Below are 19,980 nucleotides of genomic sequence, written 5' to 3'. Positions count from 1 at the left end.
ATATACTATAATTTATTGTAGAATGTGTGTTTTCTATCACATTCATTCAGGTAACATTGCTAATGCTGGGAACATGAATCCAGAAAATAAATCTTTCCATGGAGAATATTAAAATACCATGTGCCATGGGTTGCCATATAGAAATTTTTGAAAAATTTTCCATGGATTTTCTCCCTTCCATTCATGTAGAAATATGTCTGCTATTGAATTGACAGGAATTCTTCTCAAGAAAATGCAAGACCTAAGCAAAATGTTCCTTTTAATCTGAGGAAGAATCATGAAGGTAAGAGATCAGAGTAAGATCTTTTATATACTGCGTGTCTTTCCTATTTGTGCTACTTCTGACAATATATATAATTTAGATTACACAAATTTGCATTCCAGCTGGAAGATCTTGGCTTCCTACACACAAAAGAGCAATTTCTTCCTTAAGTTCTTAAGTGTTCTGCTGAGTTGATAAGCAATATTCATGAGCCTAAAGCAAAATCTGACACTGAAAAGAATAAAAGTATACTGTATTTTCTATAATTAACAAAATAAGAGCTCCTTTTCCTATAGAATTGTGATCCAGGCATAAATTTAGAGCATAAAATTGTTAATTGTTTCTGTTTATCTTTCAGCATTGTTTTATTCCAGTAAGAATAAAGAAAGAAAATGCAGTTATGGTAAGTCAAGAGCTTTCTAGTCCACTAGGAAGGAAACAGAGAGATTACTTGAATACATTTCTTGCTTTTTTTTTTTCTATATAACCTTTCAGTGAATGGTGTACCTGTGGGCTGTTACATAATAAAGGAACATTTTAAAATAGTGTTTATAATGACTCGATGATTCGGCTGTTATGTTAAATAAGCCTCAAGCACAAAGTTAACATTTCTGTGCATGCTTATTAATGTGCATATTCTAGCACTCATTGATTCTTTGATGTGCTTCAGTAGGCTTTTGCCTCTTATTTCCAAGAACTTTAGCATACATCTGTTTTTGTGGAATAGCCTTTAAACTTGCATGAAATTGAATCAACCTTATATCAGGCCACTCTTCAGTTTTAAAGACCTGCTTAAGAGAAGAAGAATTTTCCTAGGTACATGCTTGTAGTGCTGCTGTCTTTAGTGGGAGCAGTGCTTTCTAGTGCCTTCCTCATTGACACATTATCTCAGCAGTCATTTTATAAATATGAAACAATTGCTCTGCAGAGGAAAGGCTTTTCTACCCAATCAGCCTCATTTCCTCTCCGTTACTGATTTTACCATGCTTCCGGGAACTTCTGCATCAGCCAGAGGCCAGAAATGCTCTTGGGCTGGCTGAGTCACATCACCGTTCTGATTGCTTGTCATTTTATTTTGAAGATATCACAATTAATTTTATTTTGAAAATTCCTCCTCAGTTCTAAGCTATTAGTGAGACAGTCCTCTAGGTAATGCATACAGTATCTGGGGAGCTGTTTATGCTGACATATATTCAGTACTTATTTAATAATTTATATCAACTTGTGAACCTTTATTCCCCTGCAAATCTAGTCCAAATGCTGTTCTTTCACTGAAATAACTGATTCTACATTTTAATCTACACAAGACAGAATAGAACTTGCCCTGTTTAGTTTCCCTAGACTGATACTAAGGTAGAAAAGGCTCATGCAGAAATGCATCCTTTATGTTATGGGCATTTTAAAAAATGTTTTAAGCCACCAGATTTGTTCAGATATTATAAAGACAGTCTCCCAGCTGGAGTAGTTTCTGAAATACTCAGTTTTAAACACATGCTAGAATATATATATGGAAAACAAATTTTGAATGTGTAATTGTTCTGTAAATCTTATTTCAATAGGTTGGATTAAAATATTTGTCATAAGTGAGTTGCCAGCAAATAATTATTCTCAGAAGTCATTTGGCAGACACTACAAAATAAAGGATATGTTTGAGCAAATAGGATCTGATTGTGGAGATTTCATACACAAGGAAGTAGTCGGAGTTTTTTGATTTAGGAATTTTAATAAATCATGCTTCTAGCTGTACTATAAATGACCCCATGGGTCTAGATATCTCCATGTGACTTGTTCTTATGAACAGTAATAATACGTCTAACGTGTTTTGATTTTTATTGGCAATTACACATGTACATAAACCCTGTACACAGGCTGGTACCTAAGTAGGTTATGAATTTTGGCCTAACTTTCTTTGAATTCCAGTTAACCAACTGGAGATGGGATCTCCCAGAGCTAATCCTTGCATTCTAAAAGGCTTACTCAGACTTCAGTTTTGTGGCTTTAACTAGTCACTGGGCACTGAATGATTAAAATCCCTCCAGGGTCAGAAAATTTCTCTCAAGTGCCAATACACCCCCCATTAAGACCTTGTAGCAGAATTATCAGTCTCAGAGTGACCAGGTAGTAAAAATCTTATCACTGTGCATGTTATTAATCTGCCAGAAGTTGCATGTTACTTATAAATGTTCATACATTTCACAGGTTGTTTTTGTTTGTTTGTTTGTTTGTTTGATGCCTTCTTGGAACAGATAAAGATACCCTATCTCATATCAGGCATATCTTCACCAGTCCACAGCTGGATTTGAACCCTCAGTTTAACCCAAAGATCAAGGAATACTACGCAGAAGTCCCATTTGACATGGTGACAGTGAAAATTGGAGCAGAACCTTCTAACTGTCAGTGCCAAGTACACCTTGATGAGAAGAAAGGGCCAAGGTATGAACAACAAAATATGCACGTAAAAGGTAAAAGTGTTGTGAACATTGGAAGTATTTCAGAATATTACAGAATTGTTTTGTGCTTCAAAAAGCACAAAATACTTTGATGTTAATTACAGGAAAGTCAAAAGGATTTCAACACTCAGACGTTTTTATCTATTTGTCAATGTCCTGAAGGCAATGCCAATATGTTGTCAAACCATAATTAGCCCTAGCTTTATGCAGTGCACAGTTACAAATGTCTCCCCAGCTTCTCTAGTCACAGTCCAGGTGTGGTGGGAACACAACATCCTTACACTGCACACAGTAGGACAGCAATGAATATGAGTTTTCATATCCAGGTCTCGATTTTGCACTGTCTACGCTACTGCCCTGCTGGGGTTGCTCACTCTGCCAGCAGTCTGCTTACATGGATCTACAGTCTGCTTAGGTGAGGTGGGACCAAAAGAGAAAATAAGTGTATTCATTCAGCCTGAACCATATTCAGCAGAATCACTTAGTAAGGAGTCATCATTAGGATGAGTCTCAGCTTATCCAGCCTTTTAGAGCAGTATAAAGCTGCAGGATATGGCTGAGAGCAAAGTCATCAGTAAACATCTGGTTTGAGCACCGACCCATGATCAGCAGAATTGCTACTATGGTCCTTGGCACAGTTTTGGCTTTCCCAGACATTCATCTCAAAAGCAGCAGCGTGTGCTGGAGGCTGTTCCCAGTAGGCATTTTGGGCCAAACCACCCTGCTTTTGGATGGTGGGGTGCAAGAAGTGTTTGTTTATCTGGGCCAGGTGGCTTAAAACCAGAGGACTGGCCTATGTACTTAGCCATTAGTAAAAGATTTCCATGTTGACTAGGGGACATTTAAAAGGGAGAGCAGGGACAGTGACTCACTTGAGAGAAAACACCCGAAACAGTTACTAAGCTAGCTTTGCTTCGTGGCATAAAGTGCCTGTGCAACTTTGACTGTGAAGCAGATGCTTTAACTTAGAATGTCTACTAATAATCAGTCAACCAGTGCTGGTCTGTACAATTGTTGTTGACCTTATGCCTAATATGCTTCCTGTATTTTCAATAAAAAATCAGTCTTTATTTATGATTGAAAAAGAAGATCCCATAAAATGTTATGCAGTTGTTTAGCATTTTAATGTTAACACCTGTTGCAGCTAATAGAGACATGGCAATATAATAAAAATCTGAAAAAAAAAAAAAAAAAAGTGAGCTCTTCCTTATAAAAGGAAAACAGAATAGCCTTATGTCCTTTTCACTGAACATGAAAAGCTCTGGATGTGCAGGTTCTGTGTCTTTCAGCATTTCTTGTTTCATTGCAAAGGGAAGAAGAGCACAGTCAAGCTTTGTTCTTTTATGTCACGCTGAGCAGTTTGTCTGAGACTCCATCCATCATGCTTGGCTAGTGAACAACTTCTATGTCTAGCTGACACATCTAGTCTTGCTCGTCTCCCTGCTGACTTTACCACAGACTTGAACCTGCCAGGAATTATTGTCTTTAGTGCCTTCATTCGCAGATTTCATGTCAGAATTGTTTCCACTGCTACTGCAGCTGTTTTCACTAAGTGTCTCTCAGTATTTTATCTTGAAGAATTTAAAATTCTTTTTGCAAAACTTAATTTACACTGTTTTATTTTTATTTTTAGTGTAAAATCATATGTATTTTGTCAGAGAAATAAACTGTTAGAAATAGAAGCCTCAACGAGCTAGTGAAATTTAGCTGCCATATGCAACACAGTGTAAATCTTTTTTTTTCTTTTTTTTTTTGTGTTAATTCCACTTTCCTGTTTTGCCTTGCAGTGTTGCTAACTACCCACTTGGCCTTGGATTGAACAAAGTCATAGTTCTTGTAACAGATGATTCGCTACCCAACCCTCAGGTTGTGAGCAGCTATAAAATCACAATTTATCGGGAGGACCGCCCCAGTCTGCCTTTGTTTGATGACTATATGATATGTGGTTTTGTGCAGGTATTGTCTCTCTTTTCTTTTATTACACAAATTAATAGTGAATTTATCTGCTTTCTGTGTAAATTAGGGTACAAGGGCCTAAGCTAGTGTAGTGTCAGTTTTGTGAGATTAGAATCTGAGTTCTAAATGCTATAATTGTATGAAATACAAAATTTACACAACTTTTGGGCTATAAAAAGTAACTTCATGTTAAGTTTGATAGCAAATTGGGTGTTGAAAATAATTTTCTCAATCTGCAAATCAGAACTGTCAGGTAAAATATACACAACAATCACAGCCTACTGACTGCTGATCTGAATACCTGATTATGGTGAGTCTAGCACTCTACCCTTTTGTAGACTCTTCTCTTACACTTAACATACTAGCTCAAAAGGTCAAAGACCATTTTCTTTTTCTTCACACGGCACTAGATCTAGTAATCTAGTTGCTACGGTATTAAAACAATAATCAAAGCATGTAATATCTAAGATTTCTGTTAACATGTACACAATTAGCCTTATACCTTGGGTGTGAATTAGAATGAAAAAAAAATAATAGAATTAGCGTTAAAATAGTTCAGTTGGAAGGGATCTACAAAGCTCATTGAGTCCAGCTGCCTGAACACTTCAGGGCTAACCAAAAGTTAAACCATTTAATAAGGACATTATCCAAATGGATCTTGAACAGTGACAGGCATGGGGCATCAATCACATCACTAGGAAGCCTCTTCCAGTGTTTGACTACCCTCACAGTAAAGAATTTATTCTTACTACCCAGTCTGAATATTCCCTGGCTCATTTTTGTACCATTCCCATGCATCCTGTCATTGGTTATAAGGGAGAAGAGATCAGCACCTCCCTCTCGAATTCCCCTCCTGAAGAAGTTACAGAGAGCAATGAGGTCACCCCTCAGCCTCTTTTTTCTTCAGACTAGACAACCCAAGTGTCTTCAGCCTCCCCTCATAGGACATGCTTTCCCACCCTTTTACCAGATTTGTTGCCCTCCTCTGGATGCATTCAAGTATCTTATTATCCTTTTCATATTGTGAAGTCCAGAACTGCATGCAGTATTCAAGGTGAGGCTGCACCAACACTGAACATAGAGGGAGAATCACCTCACTTGACTGGCTGGCTATTCTGTGTTTAATGCACCCAAAGATGTGATTTGCCCTCTTGGCTGTCAGGGCACACTGCTGGCTCATGTTGAGCCCGCTGTCAACCAGCACCCCCAGATTCCTTTCTGCAGGACTGCTCTTCACACACTTGTCTCCCAGTCTGTACCTGTGTCCAGCATTGCTCCATCCCAGGTGCAGAACCCAGCATCCACCCTTGTTGAATTTCATGCCATTACTGATTGTCCAATGCTCCAATGTATCTGGTCCCTCTGCAAGGCCTCTAGTCCCTTCACAGAGTCAACAGCAGCTCCCAGTTTAGGATCATCAGTGAACTTGCTGAGAATGCATTCATCTCCTGCATCCAGACCATTGATCAAAATGTTGAATAGGACTGGCCCTTGAACGGGGTCCTGGGCAACGCCACTAGTGGCCGGCTGCCAGCCAGATGCAGCCCCATGCCCCATTCACTACCACCCTTTAAGCTCTGCCATTCAGCCAGATCATCATCCACTGTAACATATACCTGTTCATCTCACAGTTGGACAATTTGTCCAGAATGATACTGTGAGGGATGGTATCAAAGTCTTTACTAAAATCCAGAAAGATTACATCCACCGCCTTCCCTTTACCCTCCCAAGCTGGTGATTTTATCGTAGAAGGAGATCAAATTACTAAGACAGGACTTTCCCTTTGTGAACCCATGTTGACTATGCCTGATAACAGCTTTGTTCTTTAAACGCCTTTCAACAGCACCCAGAATATATTCTCCATAACTTTACCAGGTACTAAGGTTAGACTAACAGGTTCATAGTTTCCTAGTTCTCGTGCCTTTCTTGTAAATAGGTATAATATTGGCTAGCTTCCAGGAGAGTAGCAAATTGAGCTGGTATTGCGTTAGTAGGAAGACACACTACCTGGGAAGATGTGAGGAAAGCCCCTCTTGTCACCCAATTTGGAGCATGTATCTGGATGTAGGAATAGGAATTCAAGCTCTCACACATCCTCCCACACTGGAGTTTACACTGTTGTTAATGTTTTATGATAGTATTTATGAGACTGAGTATGAATCTTTGAAGTACTGTCAAGGTAAAGAGATCTAGAGTGATAAAAATGAAAAGTGTTTTAGAAGTTTCTTTTGATTGAGGTTGGTTTTCTGCTTATCTATGAGTAACTGCTCTCTAATTAAATATAATTGTTCAGAGCTAGGGAGGACTTCAGGAGTTTAGAGTAAAAATGAGATGAAAAGCATTCTTGTGGTATCTAATGAGGGCTCTGAAGATACAGTATAAGATTCTAAAAAAAAAAAAAGAAAAAACACTTTTTTAGATATATTAAAGGCAAACTTATCAGAGAATGCATTTCAAAAACAAACGAAGGCTGGAGCTGAAGATAGAAATGGCATTCTAAAACACTCAGAAGCTGACTTTTTTCCTTTTTCCTATTTGCTAGGACAGAATTTACTGCCTTTTACTTAGAGTGGTCGTTTTATCAATAGAAAGCTCATGTCTTAAATAGCATCATTACATTCTGCTTTTCATACCAGAGAACATTATGTGCTGTTGCAGGGTGGGTTAATACACCCTTATCAATGGCATGAGTGCTTGTTCTCTTAGTAACAAGACACCTGTTTTAGGAGCAAAAGGATAAATACAGCGTGAACTGATGGAGTCTCCTTTGGACACTTGACTAGGCACAACTGGGATCGCGCATCGAGAGAGAAAGGTCACTGACAGTGGTGTGGTCTTTCTCACAGAAGGCTTCAGTTAAAATTCTAATCCAGAGACTCTTTTTCCTGACTTTCTTTTATGTTTAATCCCATTAGGATATTCAGGTTTCACTGCAAGCTGATACTATAAGGAAGGCTACAATAAAAAGACAGAGCGCGGGATGTTTCCAGTCTTCTAATGATTCTCATGCAGTTGAATAATCCTGGATTAATTTCAAAGCTATTGAGTTAAGAAGTGTGCTGTTCGAAGCCTTGCAGCCTCTAAAAGGAAAAAAAAACCTGTCCTTTCTCCTTTTTGATAGTAGCTATAATATCCTCATTAAAACCAAATTAGTGGGGGATAAACTGTGGCATCACCATAGCACCTTCAGTGGTTTTGGTTCCCTTTTGCTGTGTGTTCTGCATTCTGACAGTATTGCTTGGGCTGCAGATAGAAAGCTTATTGATTGGTGCTTTACCTTAATTTTGTGGAATTGTTGATAGTATTCAAAGCAAGTGTCCATTTCATTATCTCCTGCGAAGCTGCGACACCAAGATAGGCAGAATACAAAGCAAGCAGGGAAAGCAGGGAGCTCTTAAGGCAGGGTTATCAACATTACCCTCAAGTGAAAGATCCCAGAGCTACTGACACACTGTCATAAAGGACAGACTATTTTTTTTTTCTTTCTTGCAGTGCCTCTTATCTTTAAAATGAAAATGGATTCAACTATGCCTCACTTGAAATGTGTGAATGCTACGTCTTTTATTGTTACTCTTTGCATAGCTGGCGTCATGGATAATAACATGTAATGTGCGTGGGGAACCTTGTTTGACACTGTAACCACTTGTACTTGCAGTGTCTTGCTGCCACGTGTTATTTGTGTGTCTGTGTGTGTTTTAGTAATACAGTCACTAACTGGGTTTTGCCTTTCCACTATGAGCAATGGATGGTTAATATTATTTTTTTCTAGCTATAGCGTGTATCATCAAGTTTTATTTGCATAAAACTTGAAAAAGTACCTTCCAGAGTCAGTCCAGTAGAAAGTGTGTTTTATGGATGCTCAGCCTCTTCTACAGCTTTCTCAGGTCTGAGAGAAAGAAGATACAGGAGAATAGCTTTAAAAGCTTTCCTGATTTTTATAGGAAAGCACCTTATTCCTAAGTACTATTAACTCTTATATGCTCATAAAAACTTTCATTATATTCCCTTCCTAGAGTACAGAGAGCGTAAGAAATCCAACAGAGCTGATACAAGATGCAGATGTAGGATTGTTGACTGTGTACCAAATTGCTGTAATAGAGGTGGCAACAAGATGCCAGCAACAAGATATTGATTTCTTTTATGTAAGGTGTGGGAATGTTTTCAGATTGAGCTGAAAGTTTTTTCATCTCAAGTTAGAGATCTCCTGGGGGGGGGGGGGGATTACTTAATTTTTGACTACACTGTTAGAGTTAAAATGCTTTTCATACCAGATAGTATATGTAAAAATTGTGTCAATTATAGAAACATGAACTCTTCATTTACTGCTTTTATACAAAGATTTCAAAGAACCTTGTAGCTATTAAATAATGTCCGTAAAAGAAAAAAAGCTTGGGAGAGAAACAAAGAACTTTGTTTTAGGACAGGCTTGAAACACATTTATTCTCTTCTGTATTTCCTCTCGGCTGCATTACATTCAGTGTGATCATCATTACAAACCACATGTATCTTCTGTCCTTAGTTCATGTGGATGCCTTGTGCAGACTTTTAGGTTTTGCAGCAGCCAACCTTCTTGGAAGTTCTGGGTTCATCTTGCTTGAAGACACACAGGAAGTGCATCTCTGGAACTGAGTATACAACCTAATCATATCAACAAACAGATTGTACCTTATTTGCAAAGGTAGTTTACTTCCCCTTCAAAGAATAAAACAATGTCCATTATAGGTCCCATCATGCCTTGCATTCTTTAGTCTTCTCAGATCTAGAAGCTAGCGAAGATTTTTTTCCAGTATTTTTGATTTATTTTTTTCAGAAACAACAAAAATACCCCAAACTTTAAAAAAAAAGTTTGAGTCCACATATTTCCTTTTGCTGCTTTTTCTAAAGCTTTCTGATTGTGGTAAAAAATATAGAGAAAATCATATGCTTTCTTCAAAAGAATGTCTTCTGATTAAATAGTAATTTCCTATTAAAAATTTTATTAGCATAACCGTTAATCTAGAGATTTTAGCTGTCATGGAATCCAGAATGGTAACTGTGCTTTCACGGAGGGATTGGCTGGGACAAGCAAAAAACCCACGCATTCTTAGAACTGAAATACTCAAGCCTCTACTTTAAATTTTCATCAGAAATACCGGTGAGAGCACGGTATGACAGTCATCTTTTCCAGGAGCAATGCCAACTTAAGCATCCCTCTCTTTGCCTGCAGCTATGCACGAACCAGATGGGAGACCTTTTTTTTTCTTTTTTTTTTTTTCATTTTTAATGGGCTATTTTCTAGGATAAGGTTCCCAGTCTTTCTGCACTAGCACAATGGAAGAGATAGGTGCAGGAATGAGCAGTTGGATTGAGAAGAGTGGCAGTGAGTGCTGCTGAAGTCAGCTTCTGCTTTGTTCGTGTGATGTGAAAGAAATTCACATCAACACTGAGTTGAAAGCTCCTGTGAGTGAGAAGTTATAGCTGTACAGAGAAAACCAGAGAGATGACTTTAAATAAACAGGAGCTTCATGTCCAGACATTGCAGATGTGATTTGCTGGTGAAAACACACAATAGACTAGAAATACGTTTGCATTGCTATTAATCTATTAAATAAAGCATAAATACTTTGTGTGTGTGTGCCTGAAGCCATTCACTAGGAAACACAAAGCAGTGCTCCTATAACCCAGAGGAGCAAATATGTAGCAAACAATGCGTTGTTAAATTGGAGTCAAAACCCACAAAATTATTAAAGAACTAATACAAAGAGAATGGCATAAAAGGAAAGGTGAGGGCTTATATCTTCAGCTGCGGTATAACAGTGTGGTTCAATTAATTTCAGGGAAACGATTTCAAATTATATGGATGGCGTATCTGTCCTGACAGAAACATATGGCTAAATTTTGTTCCATTATGTATGCTGGGCAATATTAGTGAGTGAATTCACTTGCATAAAAGCTGCTGAAATAGTAAGTTATTTTCCTAAATATTCATAGTCAGACAACAGCTCAGTAAAGCTTAAAAACTATTTGAAGCATTTTAAAGTATGTAAAGATAAAGGATGTATAATCACACTTTGCTCTAAGTAGAAGGTGAAGCTTTAGAAGCATCTAAATCTAACACAACTTGCAGCTCCTAAAAATTGTTTTTATGAGGATATAAAGGATGGGGGTGTGAATAATAAATACACTGAGCTTATTTTCAAGTTGAGAGTTAATTTCTGTGTGTATCAGAACAAAATGTTTTTTTTTTTTTTGTCAGCATATTCTGGCTCGGTCAACATCTATACCATTAGGGAAAGCTTGTCACATTTTCTTAATTATAAGAAAGACTTTTGTGATGATTTAAAACATCGCTTTGTAGATGAGTCAGAGGAAGAGTTAACCATTATGAAGGATCTCCTCTACATTTATGCTGTTCTGTGCTGAACTTGTTTTGGATTTCAGGATCAGAGGTGTTGATGTCAGGCTGGTATCGTGGTCAGTGGGCAATATCTTCTGCTTTAAAGGAAGGTCTGGAAAGCTCAACAAGGCATAGATCTGTCTCTTTGGGGAAATGAATGTAATACTGTTGGTTTGTTTTCCGGAAATCAAATGCTCACTTCCTTCACCTACATAGTTACTTCATACATAGTCTGCACCACCATCTGCTAATCATGGGTTCTTTCAATCAGTTTTCACTGTCAGATGTCTGCTGGGCTCTGAACAAATGGGCAGAACTAGGGCATAAGGTGAGAAGAACCAGCAAAGAATCAGTATGGCTGTGCTTCTACTTAGGTATCTCTTTCTCTAAACATGGAATGACAATTTGCTTTACAGCTTTGTCCTGTAATAGTCTGTGCCTGACTAGGACCATCATCATAGTCTCCAGCATTTTGGGGATGCCACATTACAGAGCCCATACTTGGAGGCTAAGTCCAGCTTAGGCCCAGCTGCCTGGAGAAAAGCATAAAATCTTCCAGTTTAACGCATTTTGCTTACATTCTTATTTTTATATTAGTTGCTCTTTTTCTTCTCTATGTAGCTAAGTTTCCTGTTTAACATGTGACAGAAGATTAATACCAGATACCCTCCAGGAAACTTGTCCAGCGGTATCAGTCAGAGAATGGAGAGAGCGGATGTTTCCATGCAGCAGCTACATTTGTCATGATTATGATGGATTGAACACAGGAAATGATGTGTTACACAGATCACTGAGGGACAACTTGCCAGCAGTGCTTTCAGACAAGCCACATGAGTGCTGATTCAGTGATTGAACAATTTGGAGCCAGTAATGACCAAGATGACACCATCAATCTTATTACATTTAAGATCATTAGCTAGAAGTATTAGGTTGCTACTATAATTAGCTCCTTAAGAGATACTATTGTTTGGGCAGCTTTCAGTCTTCATTTTTCCTATGCTCCCTTTTGTTGTGCAGCAGTCTTGTAGTTAAGAGCTTCTTTAATCAGCAGTGATCTCACTCCTCATCAATACTGATTTTAACGACACCAGCCAGTGTTGTTTGCAGCACCTTCTACCTCAGCAACAGGAGATTTAACATCTCACCTTCTTTTCCGTCTTCTGTATATCTGCAGTTTAACACAAAACTGTGTTAAGAACATCCCACCATCCTAAGCACTAATTTAGGTGAATGCTGACTTGAAGGGCTATTTTGCTATTATGCTGCCATAGAGGAATGTCATTAATATATCATTATGGGAGAAACAAGACTGTGACCTGACAGTGCAATTCCATTCTCTTGTGCGTTCAGGCTGTTCTCCCCCTTCATACAATTATCTATGTCATCCAGTGGGCATGCATGATACTTTAAAGATACAGAAGATTAAAATCTTCCCAGGAACCATCTGAGTAGATACTCATAACTGCATGACTACAAATGTCAGGGAGTCAAAGTATGACCAGTATGACTGCAACTGGTGAGCAAGATCCCACTGGTGCCGGTGGGGTGTGTGATTGAACATTGCAGCCAGAGGGATGCCTTGCAATATCTGCTCCCTAGGGCGCTGCAGGATGGGGAGATGCCGAGGCAGACACAGTGCTATAGAAACAGATACTGTAGATACAGAAATATCTGAGCCCATAAAGGAATGCTAGTGCAGACTGGACTAGACCCAGGGTTTTTTGATTCCCTGCCTTTAACCACAGGATTTAAAGTTCTTTTTAAATAATAGCAGTGAACCATTGTGGGTGAATGTGAAAGGAGACAGACAACAGTAAATGCTGGGTAGGGAATTCAGCTCCTGGGAGAGTACTGTTTCTGGAAATGCTGATCAGAAAAGCTGTTTTTATATAATTCTTGTTAGTTATAAGTTTGTTTTTTTTTTTTTGTTTTAAGTTATCAGGCAAGCATCGCACATATTTGGAATTTGTTTTATTTTATACTCCTGTTTTGCTCTTAATTTGGATGATTTTGCTTTAACACGGGCCCAGTAACACCATTGGAATCAATTACATTTTTTCTAGAGAACTGGTAGCAGTAACTTCTTCACAATGCTCCATGTAATACAGACTTCTCTGTGCTTATTTCTCTTTCCTATCCTGCCCCTCAACAGTGATTCCTCCATGCATTTCAACATTGTGGCGCAGCTAGGGCAGGAGACGTGGTGGCCTGATGGCCAGAGCCCTCGTGGATGGAAAAGAGGGAGCCGCATGTTTGAATTGCCCCAACCTAAGGCATTCTAAACTCTGAGTGCTTGGGGGGACTCCTAACCCAGCCTGACTAACCACAGAAAGGTCTTTTCCTTCTGGCTGCCCCACGCCTACAGTAGAGCACTGCTGAAGTCAGACCCTGAGCAGACAGAGGAAGCTCCAAGCATGCAGGCCTGAGCTTGGGTACCCTTGAGACGTACCCTGTGTACTGTGCTGATGATTATCAGCTGGCTCTGGGCACCTTCCTTCTCAGTGTCTGGGAGCACCGAGTCACACCTTGTGAAGGCACCTGAGATCTCTGCAGAGAAGCAGAGGATTCACCTGAAGACTCAGCTACACATTACTAGCTGTTGTTTTTCCTTGATTTCACGGGGTACCTTGCTTAAGCCATCTCAATTACCCTGGTGGGCCAGGCTCTTATTTTTCAGGCTTTGCATTGCCTACATCAACCATGTTGAATTAGAGAGTCAGAATCTAGGCCGTAATTTTTCACAGAATCACAGAATCACAGAATCGAAGGGGTTGGAAGGGACCTTGAAAGATCATCGGGTCCAACCCCCCTGCCAAAGCAGGTTTCTTAGAGCAGGCTGCCCAGGTAGGCGTCCAGACGGGCCTTGAATATCTCCAGAGAAGGAGACTCCACAACCTCCCTGGGCAGCCTGTTTCCATTTCTAACTATGTAATATAAGGACATAAGAAATTACTCCCTGGTAAAGTGTAAAGTCTTTGTATGAGCTTTGTATGAGCTGCATACATCGGAGAACCACAAAGTACAAGATAAGTAGTTCTCTTTTCCTAGTTCTAGGAAGTACAATGCCAGGTTTAAAAGTACAGTAATAGAAGTAGGGTGAGGAGGAAGAAATGGTCATCCAAAGTTCTGAAATCTTGCTGAAGTATTTACCTTATATTTTGGGTAAATGGCTGTGTCAGTGTTTGTATTCTGTCAAGGTACTTGATTCATGGAGAGAAAGTTCGTTAATTAAAGATAACTAACACTGTACAACAGCACACAATGTTTTACAAGCATGATCAGAATGCCAGTTCGTAAGTGGCAGACAAATCAGTACAGGAATATGGGGAAGGTATTTACAAAATATTCACAATAACATTACTATATGCTGCACACACATCCATTTTTTAAATATATAAATCTGTATCAATGGTCATTGCAGTTTGTACTGGAACAAAAGCTATTGTTATCAGGTTGAACTTCAGTAGTTTCATGTGACACACAAAGGCTCTGAGGTGCTTCAGCTACATTTTTGTTTGTTAATGGTGGCATTCTTGAAATTGCTGACGTGACAGCAGAGTGCTGTGGAGGTACTTGAGCTGGCTGTGAGTGAGGTGGGGCAGGAACAGGGAACAGAGTGCTGGTGCTGCTTAGCACCCAGGCCAGGTCGGTTCCATGCTAACGTGGTGTCATGGTTTCTGGTACCAGAGCTTATTCTGTCTGCAAGACTCTCTCATGCCATGTAGGCATATTTTGAGGGGTACATGGTAACACTGATTAGGACCAGGTTTACGGCACACAGAAGTTGCATGTTTTTTAGTCACAGTCATGCAATTACATCTCTGCTATTCTAGTCCTGAGATGTTCCTGACAGACTGCCATTTGTATTTAGTAACAGCTCCTGTAGCCATTTTTGTGATATGTATAATAGTAAAGGAAAAGAAAAAAATATCCTTAATCCAAGCCTTCTGAACACAGAAGAGACTGCTCTTTATTTCAATGTACTTTGGATCTGACATGACTAAATATATTTCACTGGAGTTCATTGTTAGGATCTAGAGTCAAAAAAGCAGTCTGCAAAGAAGATAGTATGCCTGCCATTGCATCTCCAGAAATAATAGCTGTGCTTTGATCATCTGTTTCTGATTCTAGTTGAAATTATCTGTGACATTGTGCCATTAGAAAGCTGTAATGTGTAGTGTCAGGTATAGGTTATTACAAAGATGATATGAGGAAAAGTATGACTAATGAGTCATAACAATGACTCTGTAAGTCTTTGTAATAATTCATCTGGTCTTTTAATAATAATATTAGAGTTCTGATTTGGTAAAAGAAAAGAAAGAAAGGTAGTTGGGCAAGTCAGCCATATGGTACAATGGAACAATGGAGACGGAAGTGATTTATTGCTGGGCTGTGTAAAGGCTATCGGCTCTTCAGGCTGTATGCTCACAATGCATATTTGAAATTCAGATCTTATTTCCTTGTATTATGTTGGTAGAGAGGATGTGACATGACTGAAATCCTGTCATAGGTTTCATGATCTGGCATAAAGATTTGACCAGTTCTGTTTTCACTGAGAGAGTCAAAGATGCTGTGGCACCAAGTGTAGGTAACTTGCTCAGGCTGCCACACAAATGTAGGGAAATGGGATAATCCCTTGCTTCAGTGAGCACTTGAAACAAAACTGAGACCTGAAGATTTTTTCAAAATATGGGGCAGACTTTTTGTTCTGGGACTGTCCCAGACAAAGTGGGAAATTCAGTCACCCTTGTTTAGAGGCTTGAGAAATGGTGCTTTGTGGATAGGAAAATCGTAGAAATATTTAGTCTAATTCATGTCTCTGTCTAACATCAGTGTGAAGCAGTTGTACCTAGGTCACAGGGGCCATAGATCAATCTATCTATCTATCTATCTATCTATCTATCTATCTACGGAAAACTTTCAGAAAGTCAGAATCCAGCTTCCTTTCTAAAAGTTCAAGGGGTAAATAAAAAATTCTTGATTATTTTACTGTGTTCCTCAGTAGTTTCTTTTTGTAGAATGCTCTCAGCTGAGATCCAAAATATATAGTTGTGCAGCTTCTTAGCTGGTTAATCAGATTCTTTTCTGTATAGAGTTATAAAAATATAAAACAGTTTTTACTGTTTGTACAGGTTTCTGGTATTGACCTATGTTGCACATACAGAAGACAGTAAAAGCTTATGGTGTGGCTAATCATAGTTTAATTGGTCTGGCTCTGCATTTATTTAACATCTTGTTAAAAAGCAGAAAAATGAATCACTGAGAAGTGTTTACTACGACAGACCAGCCTAACAGCAGAAGGACAAGCTTCCTCCAGTCAGAAAGCCAATCCTCAACTGCTCTTGATCCTTTTAGAATCAAGGTAGGTATAAAACACAACTACCGATATGACAAAAAAGGGACTCAGATCTGATACATTCATTTTGTTTTGTGAGTATCTTCACTGAGAAAATCAGCTTTACATTATATATCCATTGTTATTTCTGTAGCTGTAATACTGTCCATATCCTACAGAGAACAGTTATCCTCTTTACCCATCCCTCTACAGTTTGCGTTTCAAAGCTGAAATCCAGGGCATTCACTATTGACAGTTCAATTACTGTATTGTATACACTGCTCTGCAGTGTATTATATACACTGCTCTCAAATTCATCAGAAAATGTAAAATAGCCTGTTGAATTTTCCCCTTGGTGATACTACAATAGATGTGAAAGAAGAGCCTCCAGCATGAGCCTTCCTAAGTGTTAACAGATCATGAAAATTGGCAACAACTGTTGTGCTGAGTATCATAATCTGCAAAAGGAGGGCCAGCAATTCCACAGTGGTGAGAAGAGAGTGCTTGGTGTTTGAGCTGTGGTCACATTTGCCTTTCAAGTCATTTCGGCCTCCATAACACACTTTGTGGGAGAAGAAAGCCAATGCAGCTGCCTTTGCTAATCAGTCAGTATGACCCAGCCCCTCAGGGAGGCAGGCAAAGGCAGATACATACTGAGACACACAATCCTTGCTGATTAACAGTGAAAGCTGGTAAAGTTACTCTCTAAGCCTGTCTGGCCCATCAGTTCCAGAAATGTAATTTAGATGATTATCTACATGCCCATTAAACCTTGTGACCCATTGCTAGTCTGTTTGAAGTTTGCCTGCTTAAACTTGCTAATAGGAAGAATAGAAGGATTAACTCAGAGGTCACGAAATAAGAGAGCAGTAAAGATGACAAAAAAGCAGAGGAAAACTTCCTTCTGTGTATATTTGGTAAGGAAAAAGAACTACACCACCACAGTCATCTCAGCAGATACTGTTACTTTATGGAGCAAGCAAGCCATCTGGAATTCAGGCCATTTAATACTTTTCTATACTTTCAGCCTATTTTGGTCAGATGTACAAATAAAATGTGCTACCTGTATGAGAAATGTTTTTGAGTTCAGTGTTTCCAGAACATAATGCCACATGTTGTAAAAGAGCATGGAACAACTGATGTGTGATACATGTTTCTGATTTTGCTGAGGGTTATAGTGCATAGATATAAATCAGGAAGCACATAACTTAAATCAATAACATTAGAGTAGTCACAGTCTTCAGAATCAAAGCCAGCCTTGTTCTCTTCAGGTAGGCACTCCAACTATTACAGTTGCTTATGAATTTAAAGGTAGTCTTTTTTTTTTTTTTTTAAACTATATGTATCCAGCCTTAGTGTCAACCACAATTGGTATCTGCAGTTTGGAACTGTTAACCTTCATGTGTTGATTACACCAGCAGTTGTTCTCACCTTGAAAAATATATTTTCCCAAAAGTTTTAGGAAAGTCACAAACTTCTATTGCTGATCTTTATTCTTCCATTGAGTGGCATGTGCTCAGCTGCTAACAACCAGACTGCTCTGGAGGACAGAAGTTATTCATAAATCTCATTCCATCAGTGTTGTCTGAAAAATAAAGTAGATGCCAATATCTTCTGGGAAGCCTTGTAGAAAACAGATCAAAGGCTTCTGGAGTTTATTTAAGAAAGACCAGTTGTGAGTGGCTTAGTGTCTGAGCATGGCATGAAAAGTGAAACAGCCATGACAGTGAGCCACCATACACAGAAGTCCTCTGAGCTTCAGTAAAGAATTTGAGCAGTATGTGGTGCAGGTGGGCCGACGTCTCGCCCTGTCATTCTGTAAGTCCTTTGCTTGTAAATGAATGCTGTGCCCTATGTCTAACACTCCGAAGGAAAAGATTTCTTCTCAATCCAATGATAGAATAGAGCCTTCTTCATTCACGTAGTGGAGTTCCTAGTGAAGTTTGTCTTTTCTAAGTCATTTGGTTTAAAGGATCTGTGAATCTGTGTTATTCACTAACCTGTTGCCAGTGTTATGGCTGGCATTTTTACTTTATAACTATCTCAAGTAATACACCCTTTAGTGCATTCCTGTTCCATGTGTAAGAAACAGGTTTATTTCTCATTAGAAATATCTGTTTTGGTTATGCCTGTAACTTCAGTATGTTCCTTCAGTATGCCTTGATTTATAATATGTGTGTAGACAGCTGCAACATCCCTTACCTCTGATAGGCTGGATTACAAATAGGGCTTGGGTCACTCAGACCTCTTAGCGTGAGTTCCTCAAAAGAAATTAAGTGCTTCAGCAGGGAAATTCAGTCTTTGTCAAACTAAGAACACCCCATCCCTTAAGAAATGGACACCTTTAAACTGACAAAACAACTAATAACATTCCTTTTGTGTTTTAAGATAAGATTAAGATCTCACAAGAGACATGGAGATATTTGGTGTCCACTGATTACATTTTGTAAGAAGCAAAATACTTTTTATAATGTTTCACTGGAGAAACTACAGTAATTACTAATGCAAATTAGCAGAAAATTATCTGGTGATCTTACTACCCATTTCACCCCCTCCTCTTTTCAGAAAAAGGGTGAATAGAAAATAATAGGTATCAGGAATGTATACAGCTAGAGTAAAGATTTAACTATGGCTTCTTTAACAATGAAAGCAAGTTAGAAAAAGCTGGAAGAACTTTATAGGAAGTGTCATGTGAAAAGGATCCAGAGAGAAAAGGAGTGGAAGTCAGTTGCCTAGATATGCACATCTTGTTACATCAGAAACTCAGTATCACATCTCAACCCAAGCTGCTGATCCCAAAGAGAATGAGACTGCATACTTGCCAGTTCCATGTAAGTGCTTAGTATGCTGAAGATCATTTTTACACCTTAATGAACTCAAATGGCCGTAAATACCTGTGTTTCAGTATCTGTACCAAACCCTGAATGTTTTTGACATGTCACCTGATATATTAAGGAAATTTTCCTGACGTGTTGCTGCTACATGAATTCCTTCCATGAAATATGTTGTCAGAACTCAAGAACCCTACTGACAACTACAATGCATATCTGTCTCCCTTGTGCTATTCATTTCCTGGCAAAATAGCTCAGTGTTGTTCATAGGTATGGAGTTCTAGATGAAAATTTAAAAAAAAAAAAAAAAAAGAGAGATTGGAGAAAAAATGTTCAAGGTATAATTTGTTTTAATTAAAATAAAGGCATCCTTAAATATCATTATTTACTTTGCTGTAACAGCATTATCAAAAGATGAAATGCTTGACAGAAAGGTTGAAAGATATTCATTTAGTGGTCACTGCTGCTTTATTTTTGAGACAGACATTTGACACTTTGGAATTTTATTGTGAGAGAGGGTGGATGTGATGGAAATTAGTTCTGATGTTACCAAAAATCTCTGGGAGATGCCAAGTAAATTCTAGACAAAAGGGAATGCTAATAGAATGCAGGAACTGAGTAACAATATGGTGACAACAAAAAGACCCAGAAAATATTTGGGGAGAGCTCTAATCCCCATGGCTTGATGAGGTTTCAGATGGAAAACATGAAGGTTGAGTGCGTTTTTCTGCAAGGAAGTATGCACGCTTAACTTCACATTCTGTGGACAT

The 19,980-nt window shown here is 38.7% G+C and overlaps 1 protein-coding gene across 3 annotated transcripts in view; it reads left to right on the top strand.

The window, feature by feature from the left end:
* The window catches only part of CPED1 (cadherin like and PC-esterase domain containing 1), a 152,753-nt gene that overhangs the window by 76,194 nt on the left and 56,579 nt on the right, over positions 1 to 19,980 (top strand). For all 3 annotated transcript variants that reach the window (XM_013194593.3, XM_013194592.3, XM_013194594.3), the window contains 4 exons: positions 216 to 283; positions 621 to 665; positions 2,509 to 2,695; positions 4,500 to 4,668. In XM_013194593.3, the coding sequence (XP_013050047.3) occupies positions 216 to 283; positions 621 to 665; positions 2,509 to 2,695; positions 4,500 to 4,668 (469 nt within the window). The remainder of the gene's footprint in view (positions 1 to 215; positions 284 to 620; positions 666 to 2,508; positions 2,696 to 4,499; positions 4,669 to 19,980) is intronic.

The sequence above is a fragment of the Anser cygnoides genome, chromosome 1 (genome assembly GCF_040182565.1).
Source record: "Anser cygnoides isolate HZ-2024a breed goose chromosome 1, Taihu_goose_T2T_genome, whole genome shotgun sequence".
Lineage (NCBI taxonomy): Eukaryota > Metazoa > Chordata > Aves > Anseriformes > Anatidae > Anser > Anser cygnoides.
This window is presented reverse-complemented; position numbering and strand designations above follow the sequence as displayed.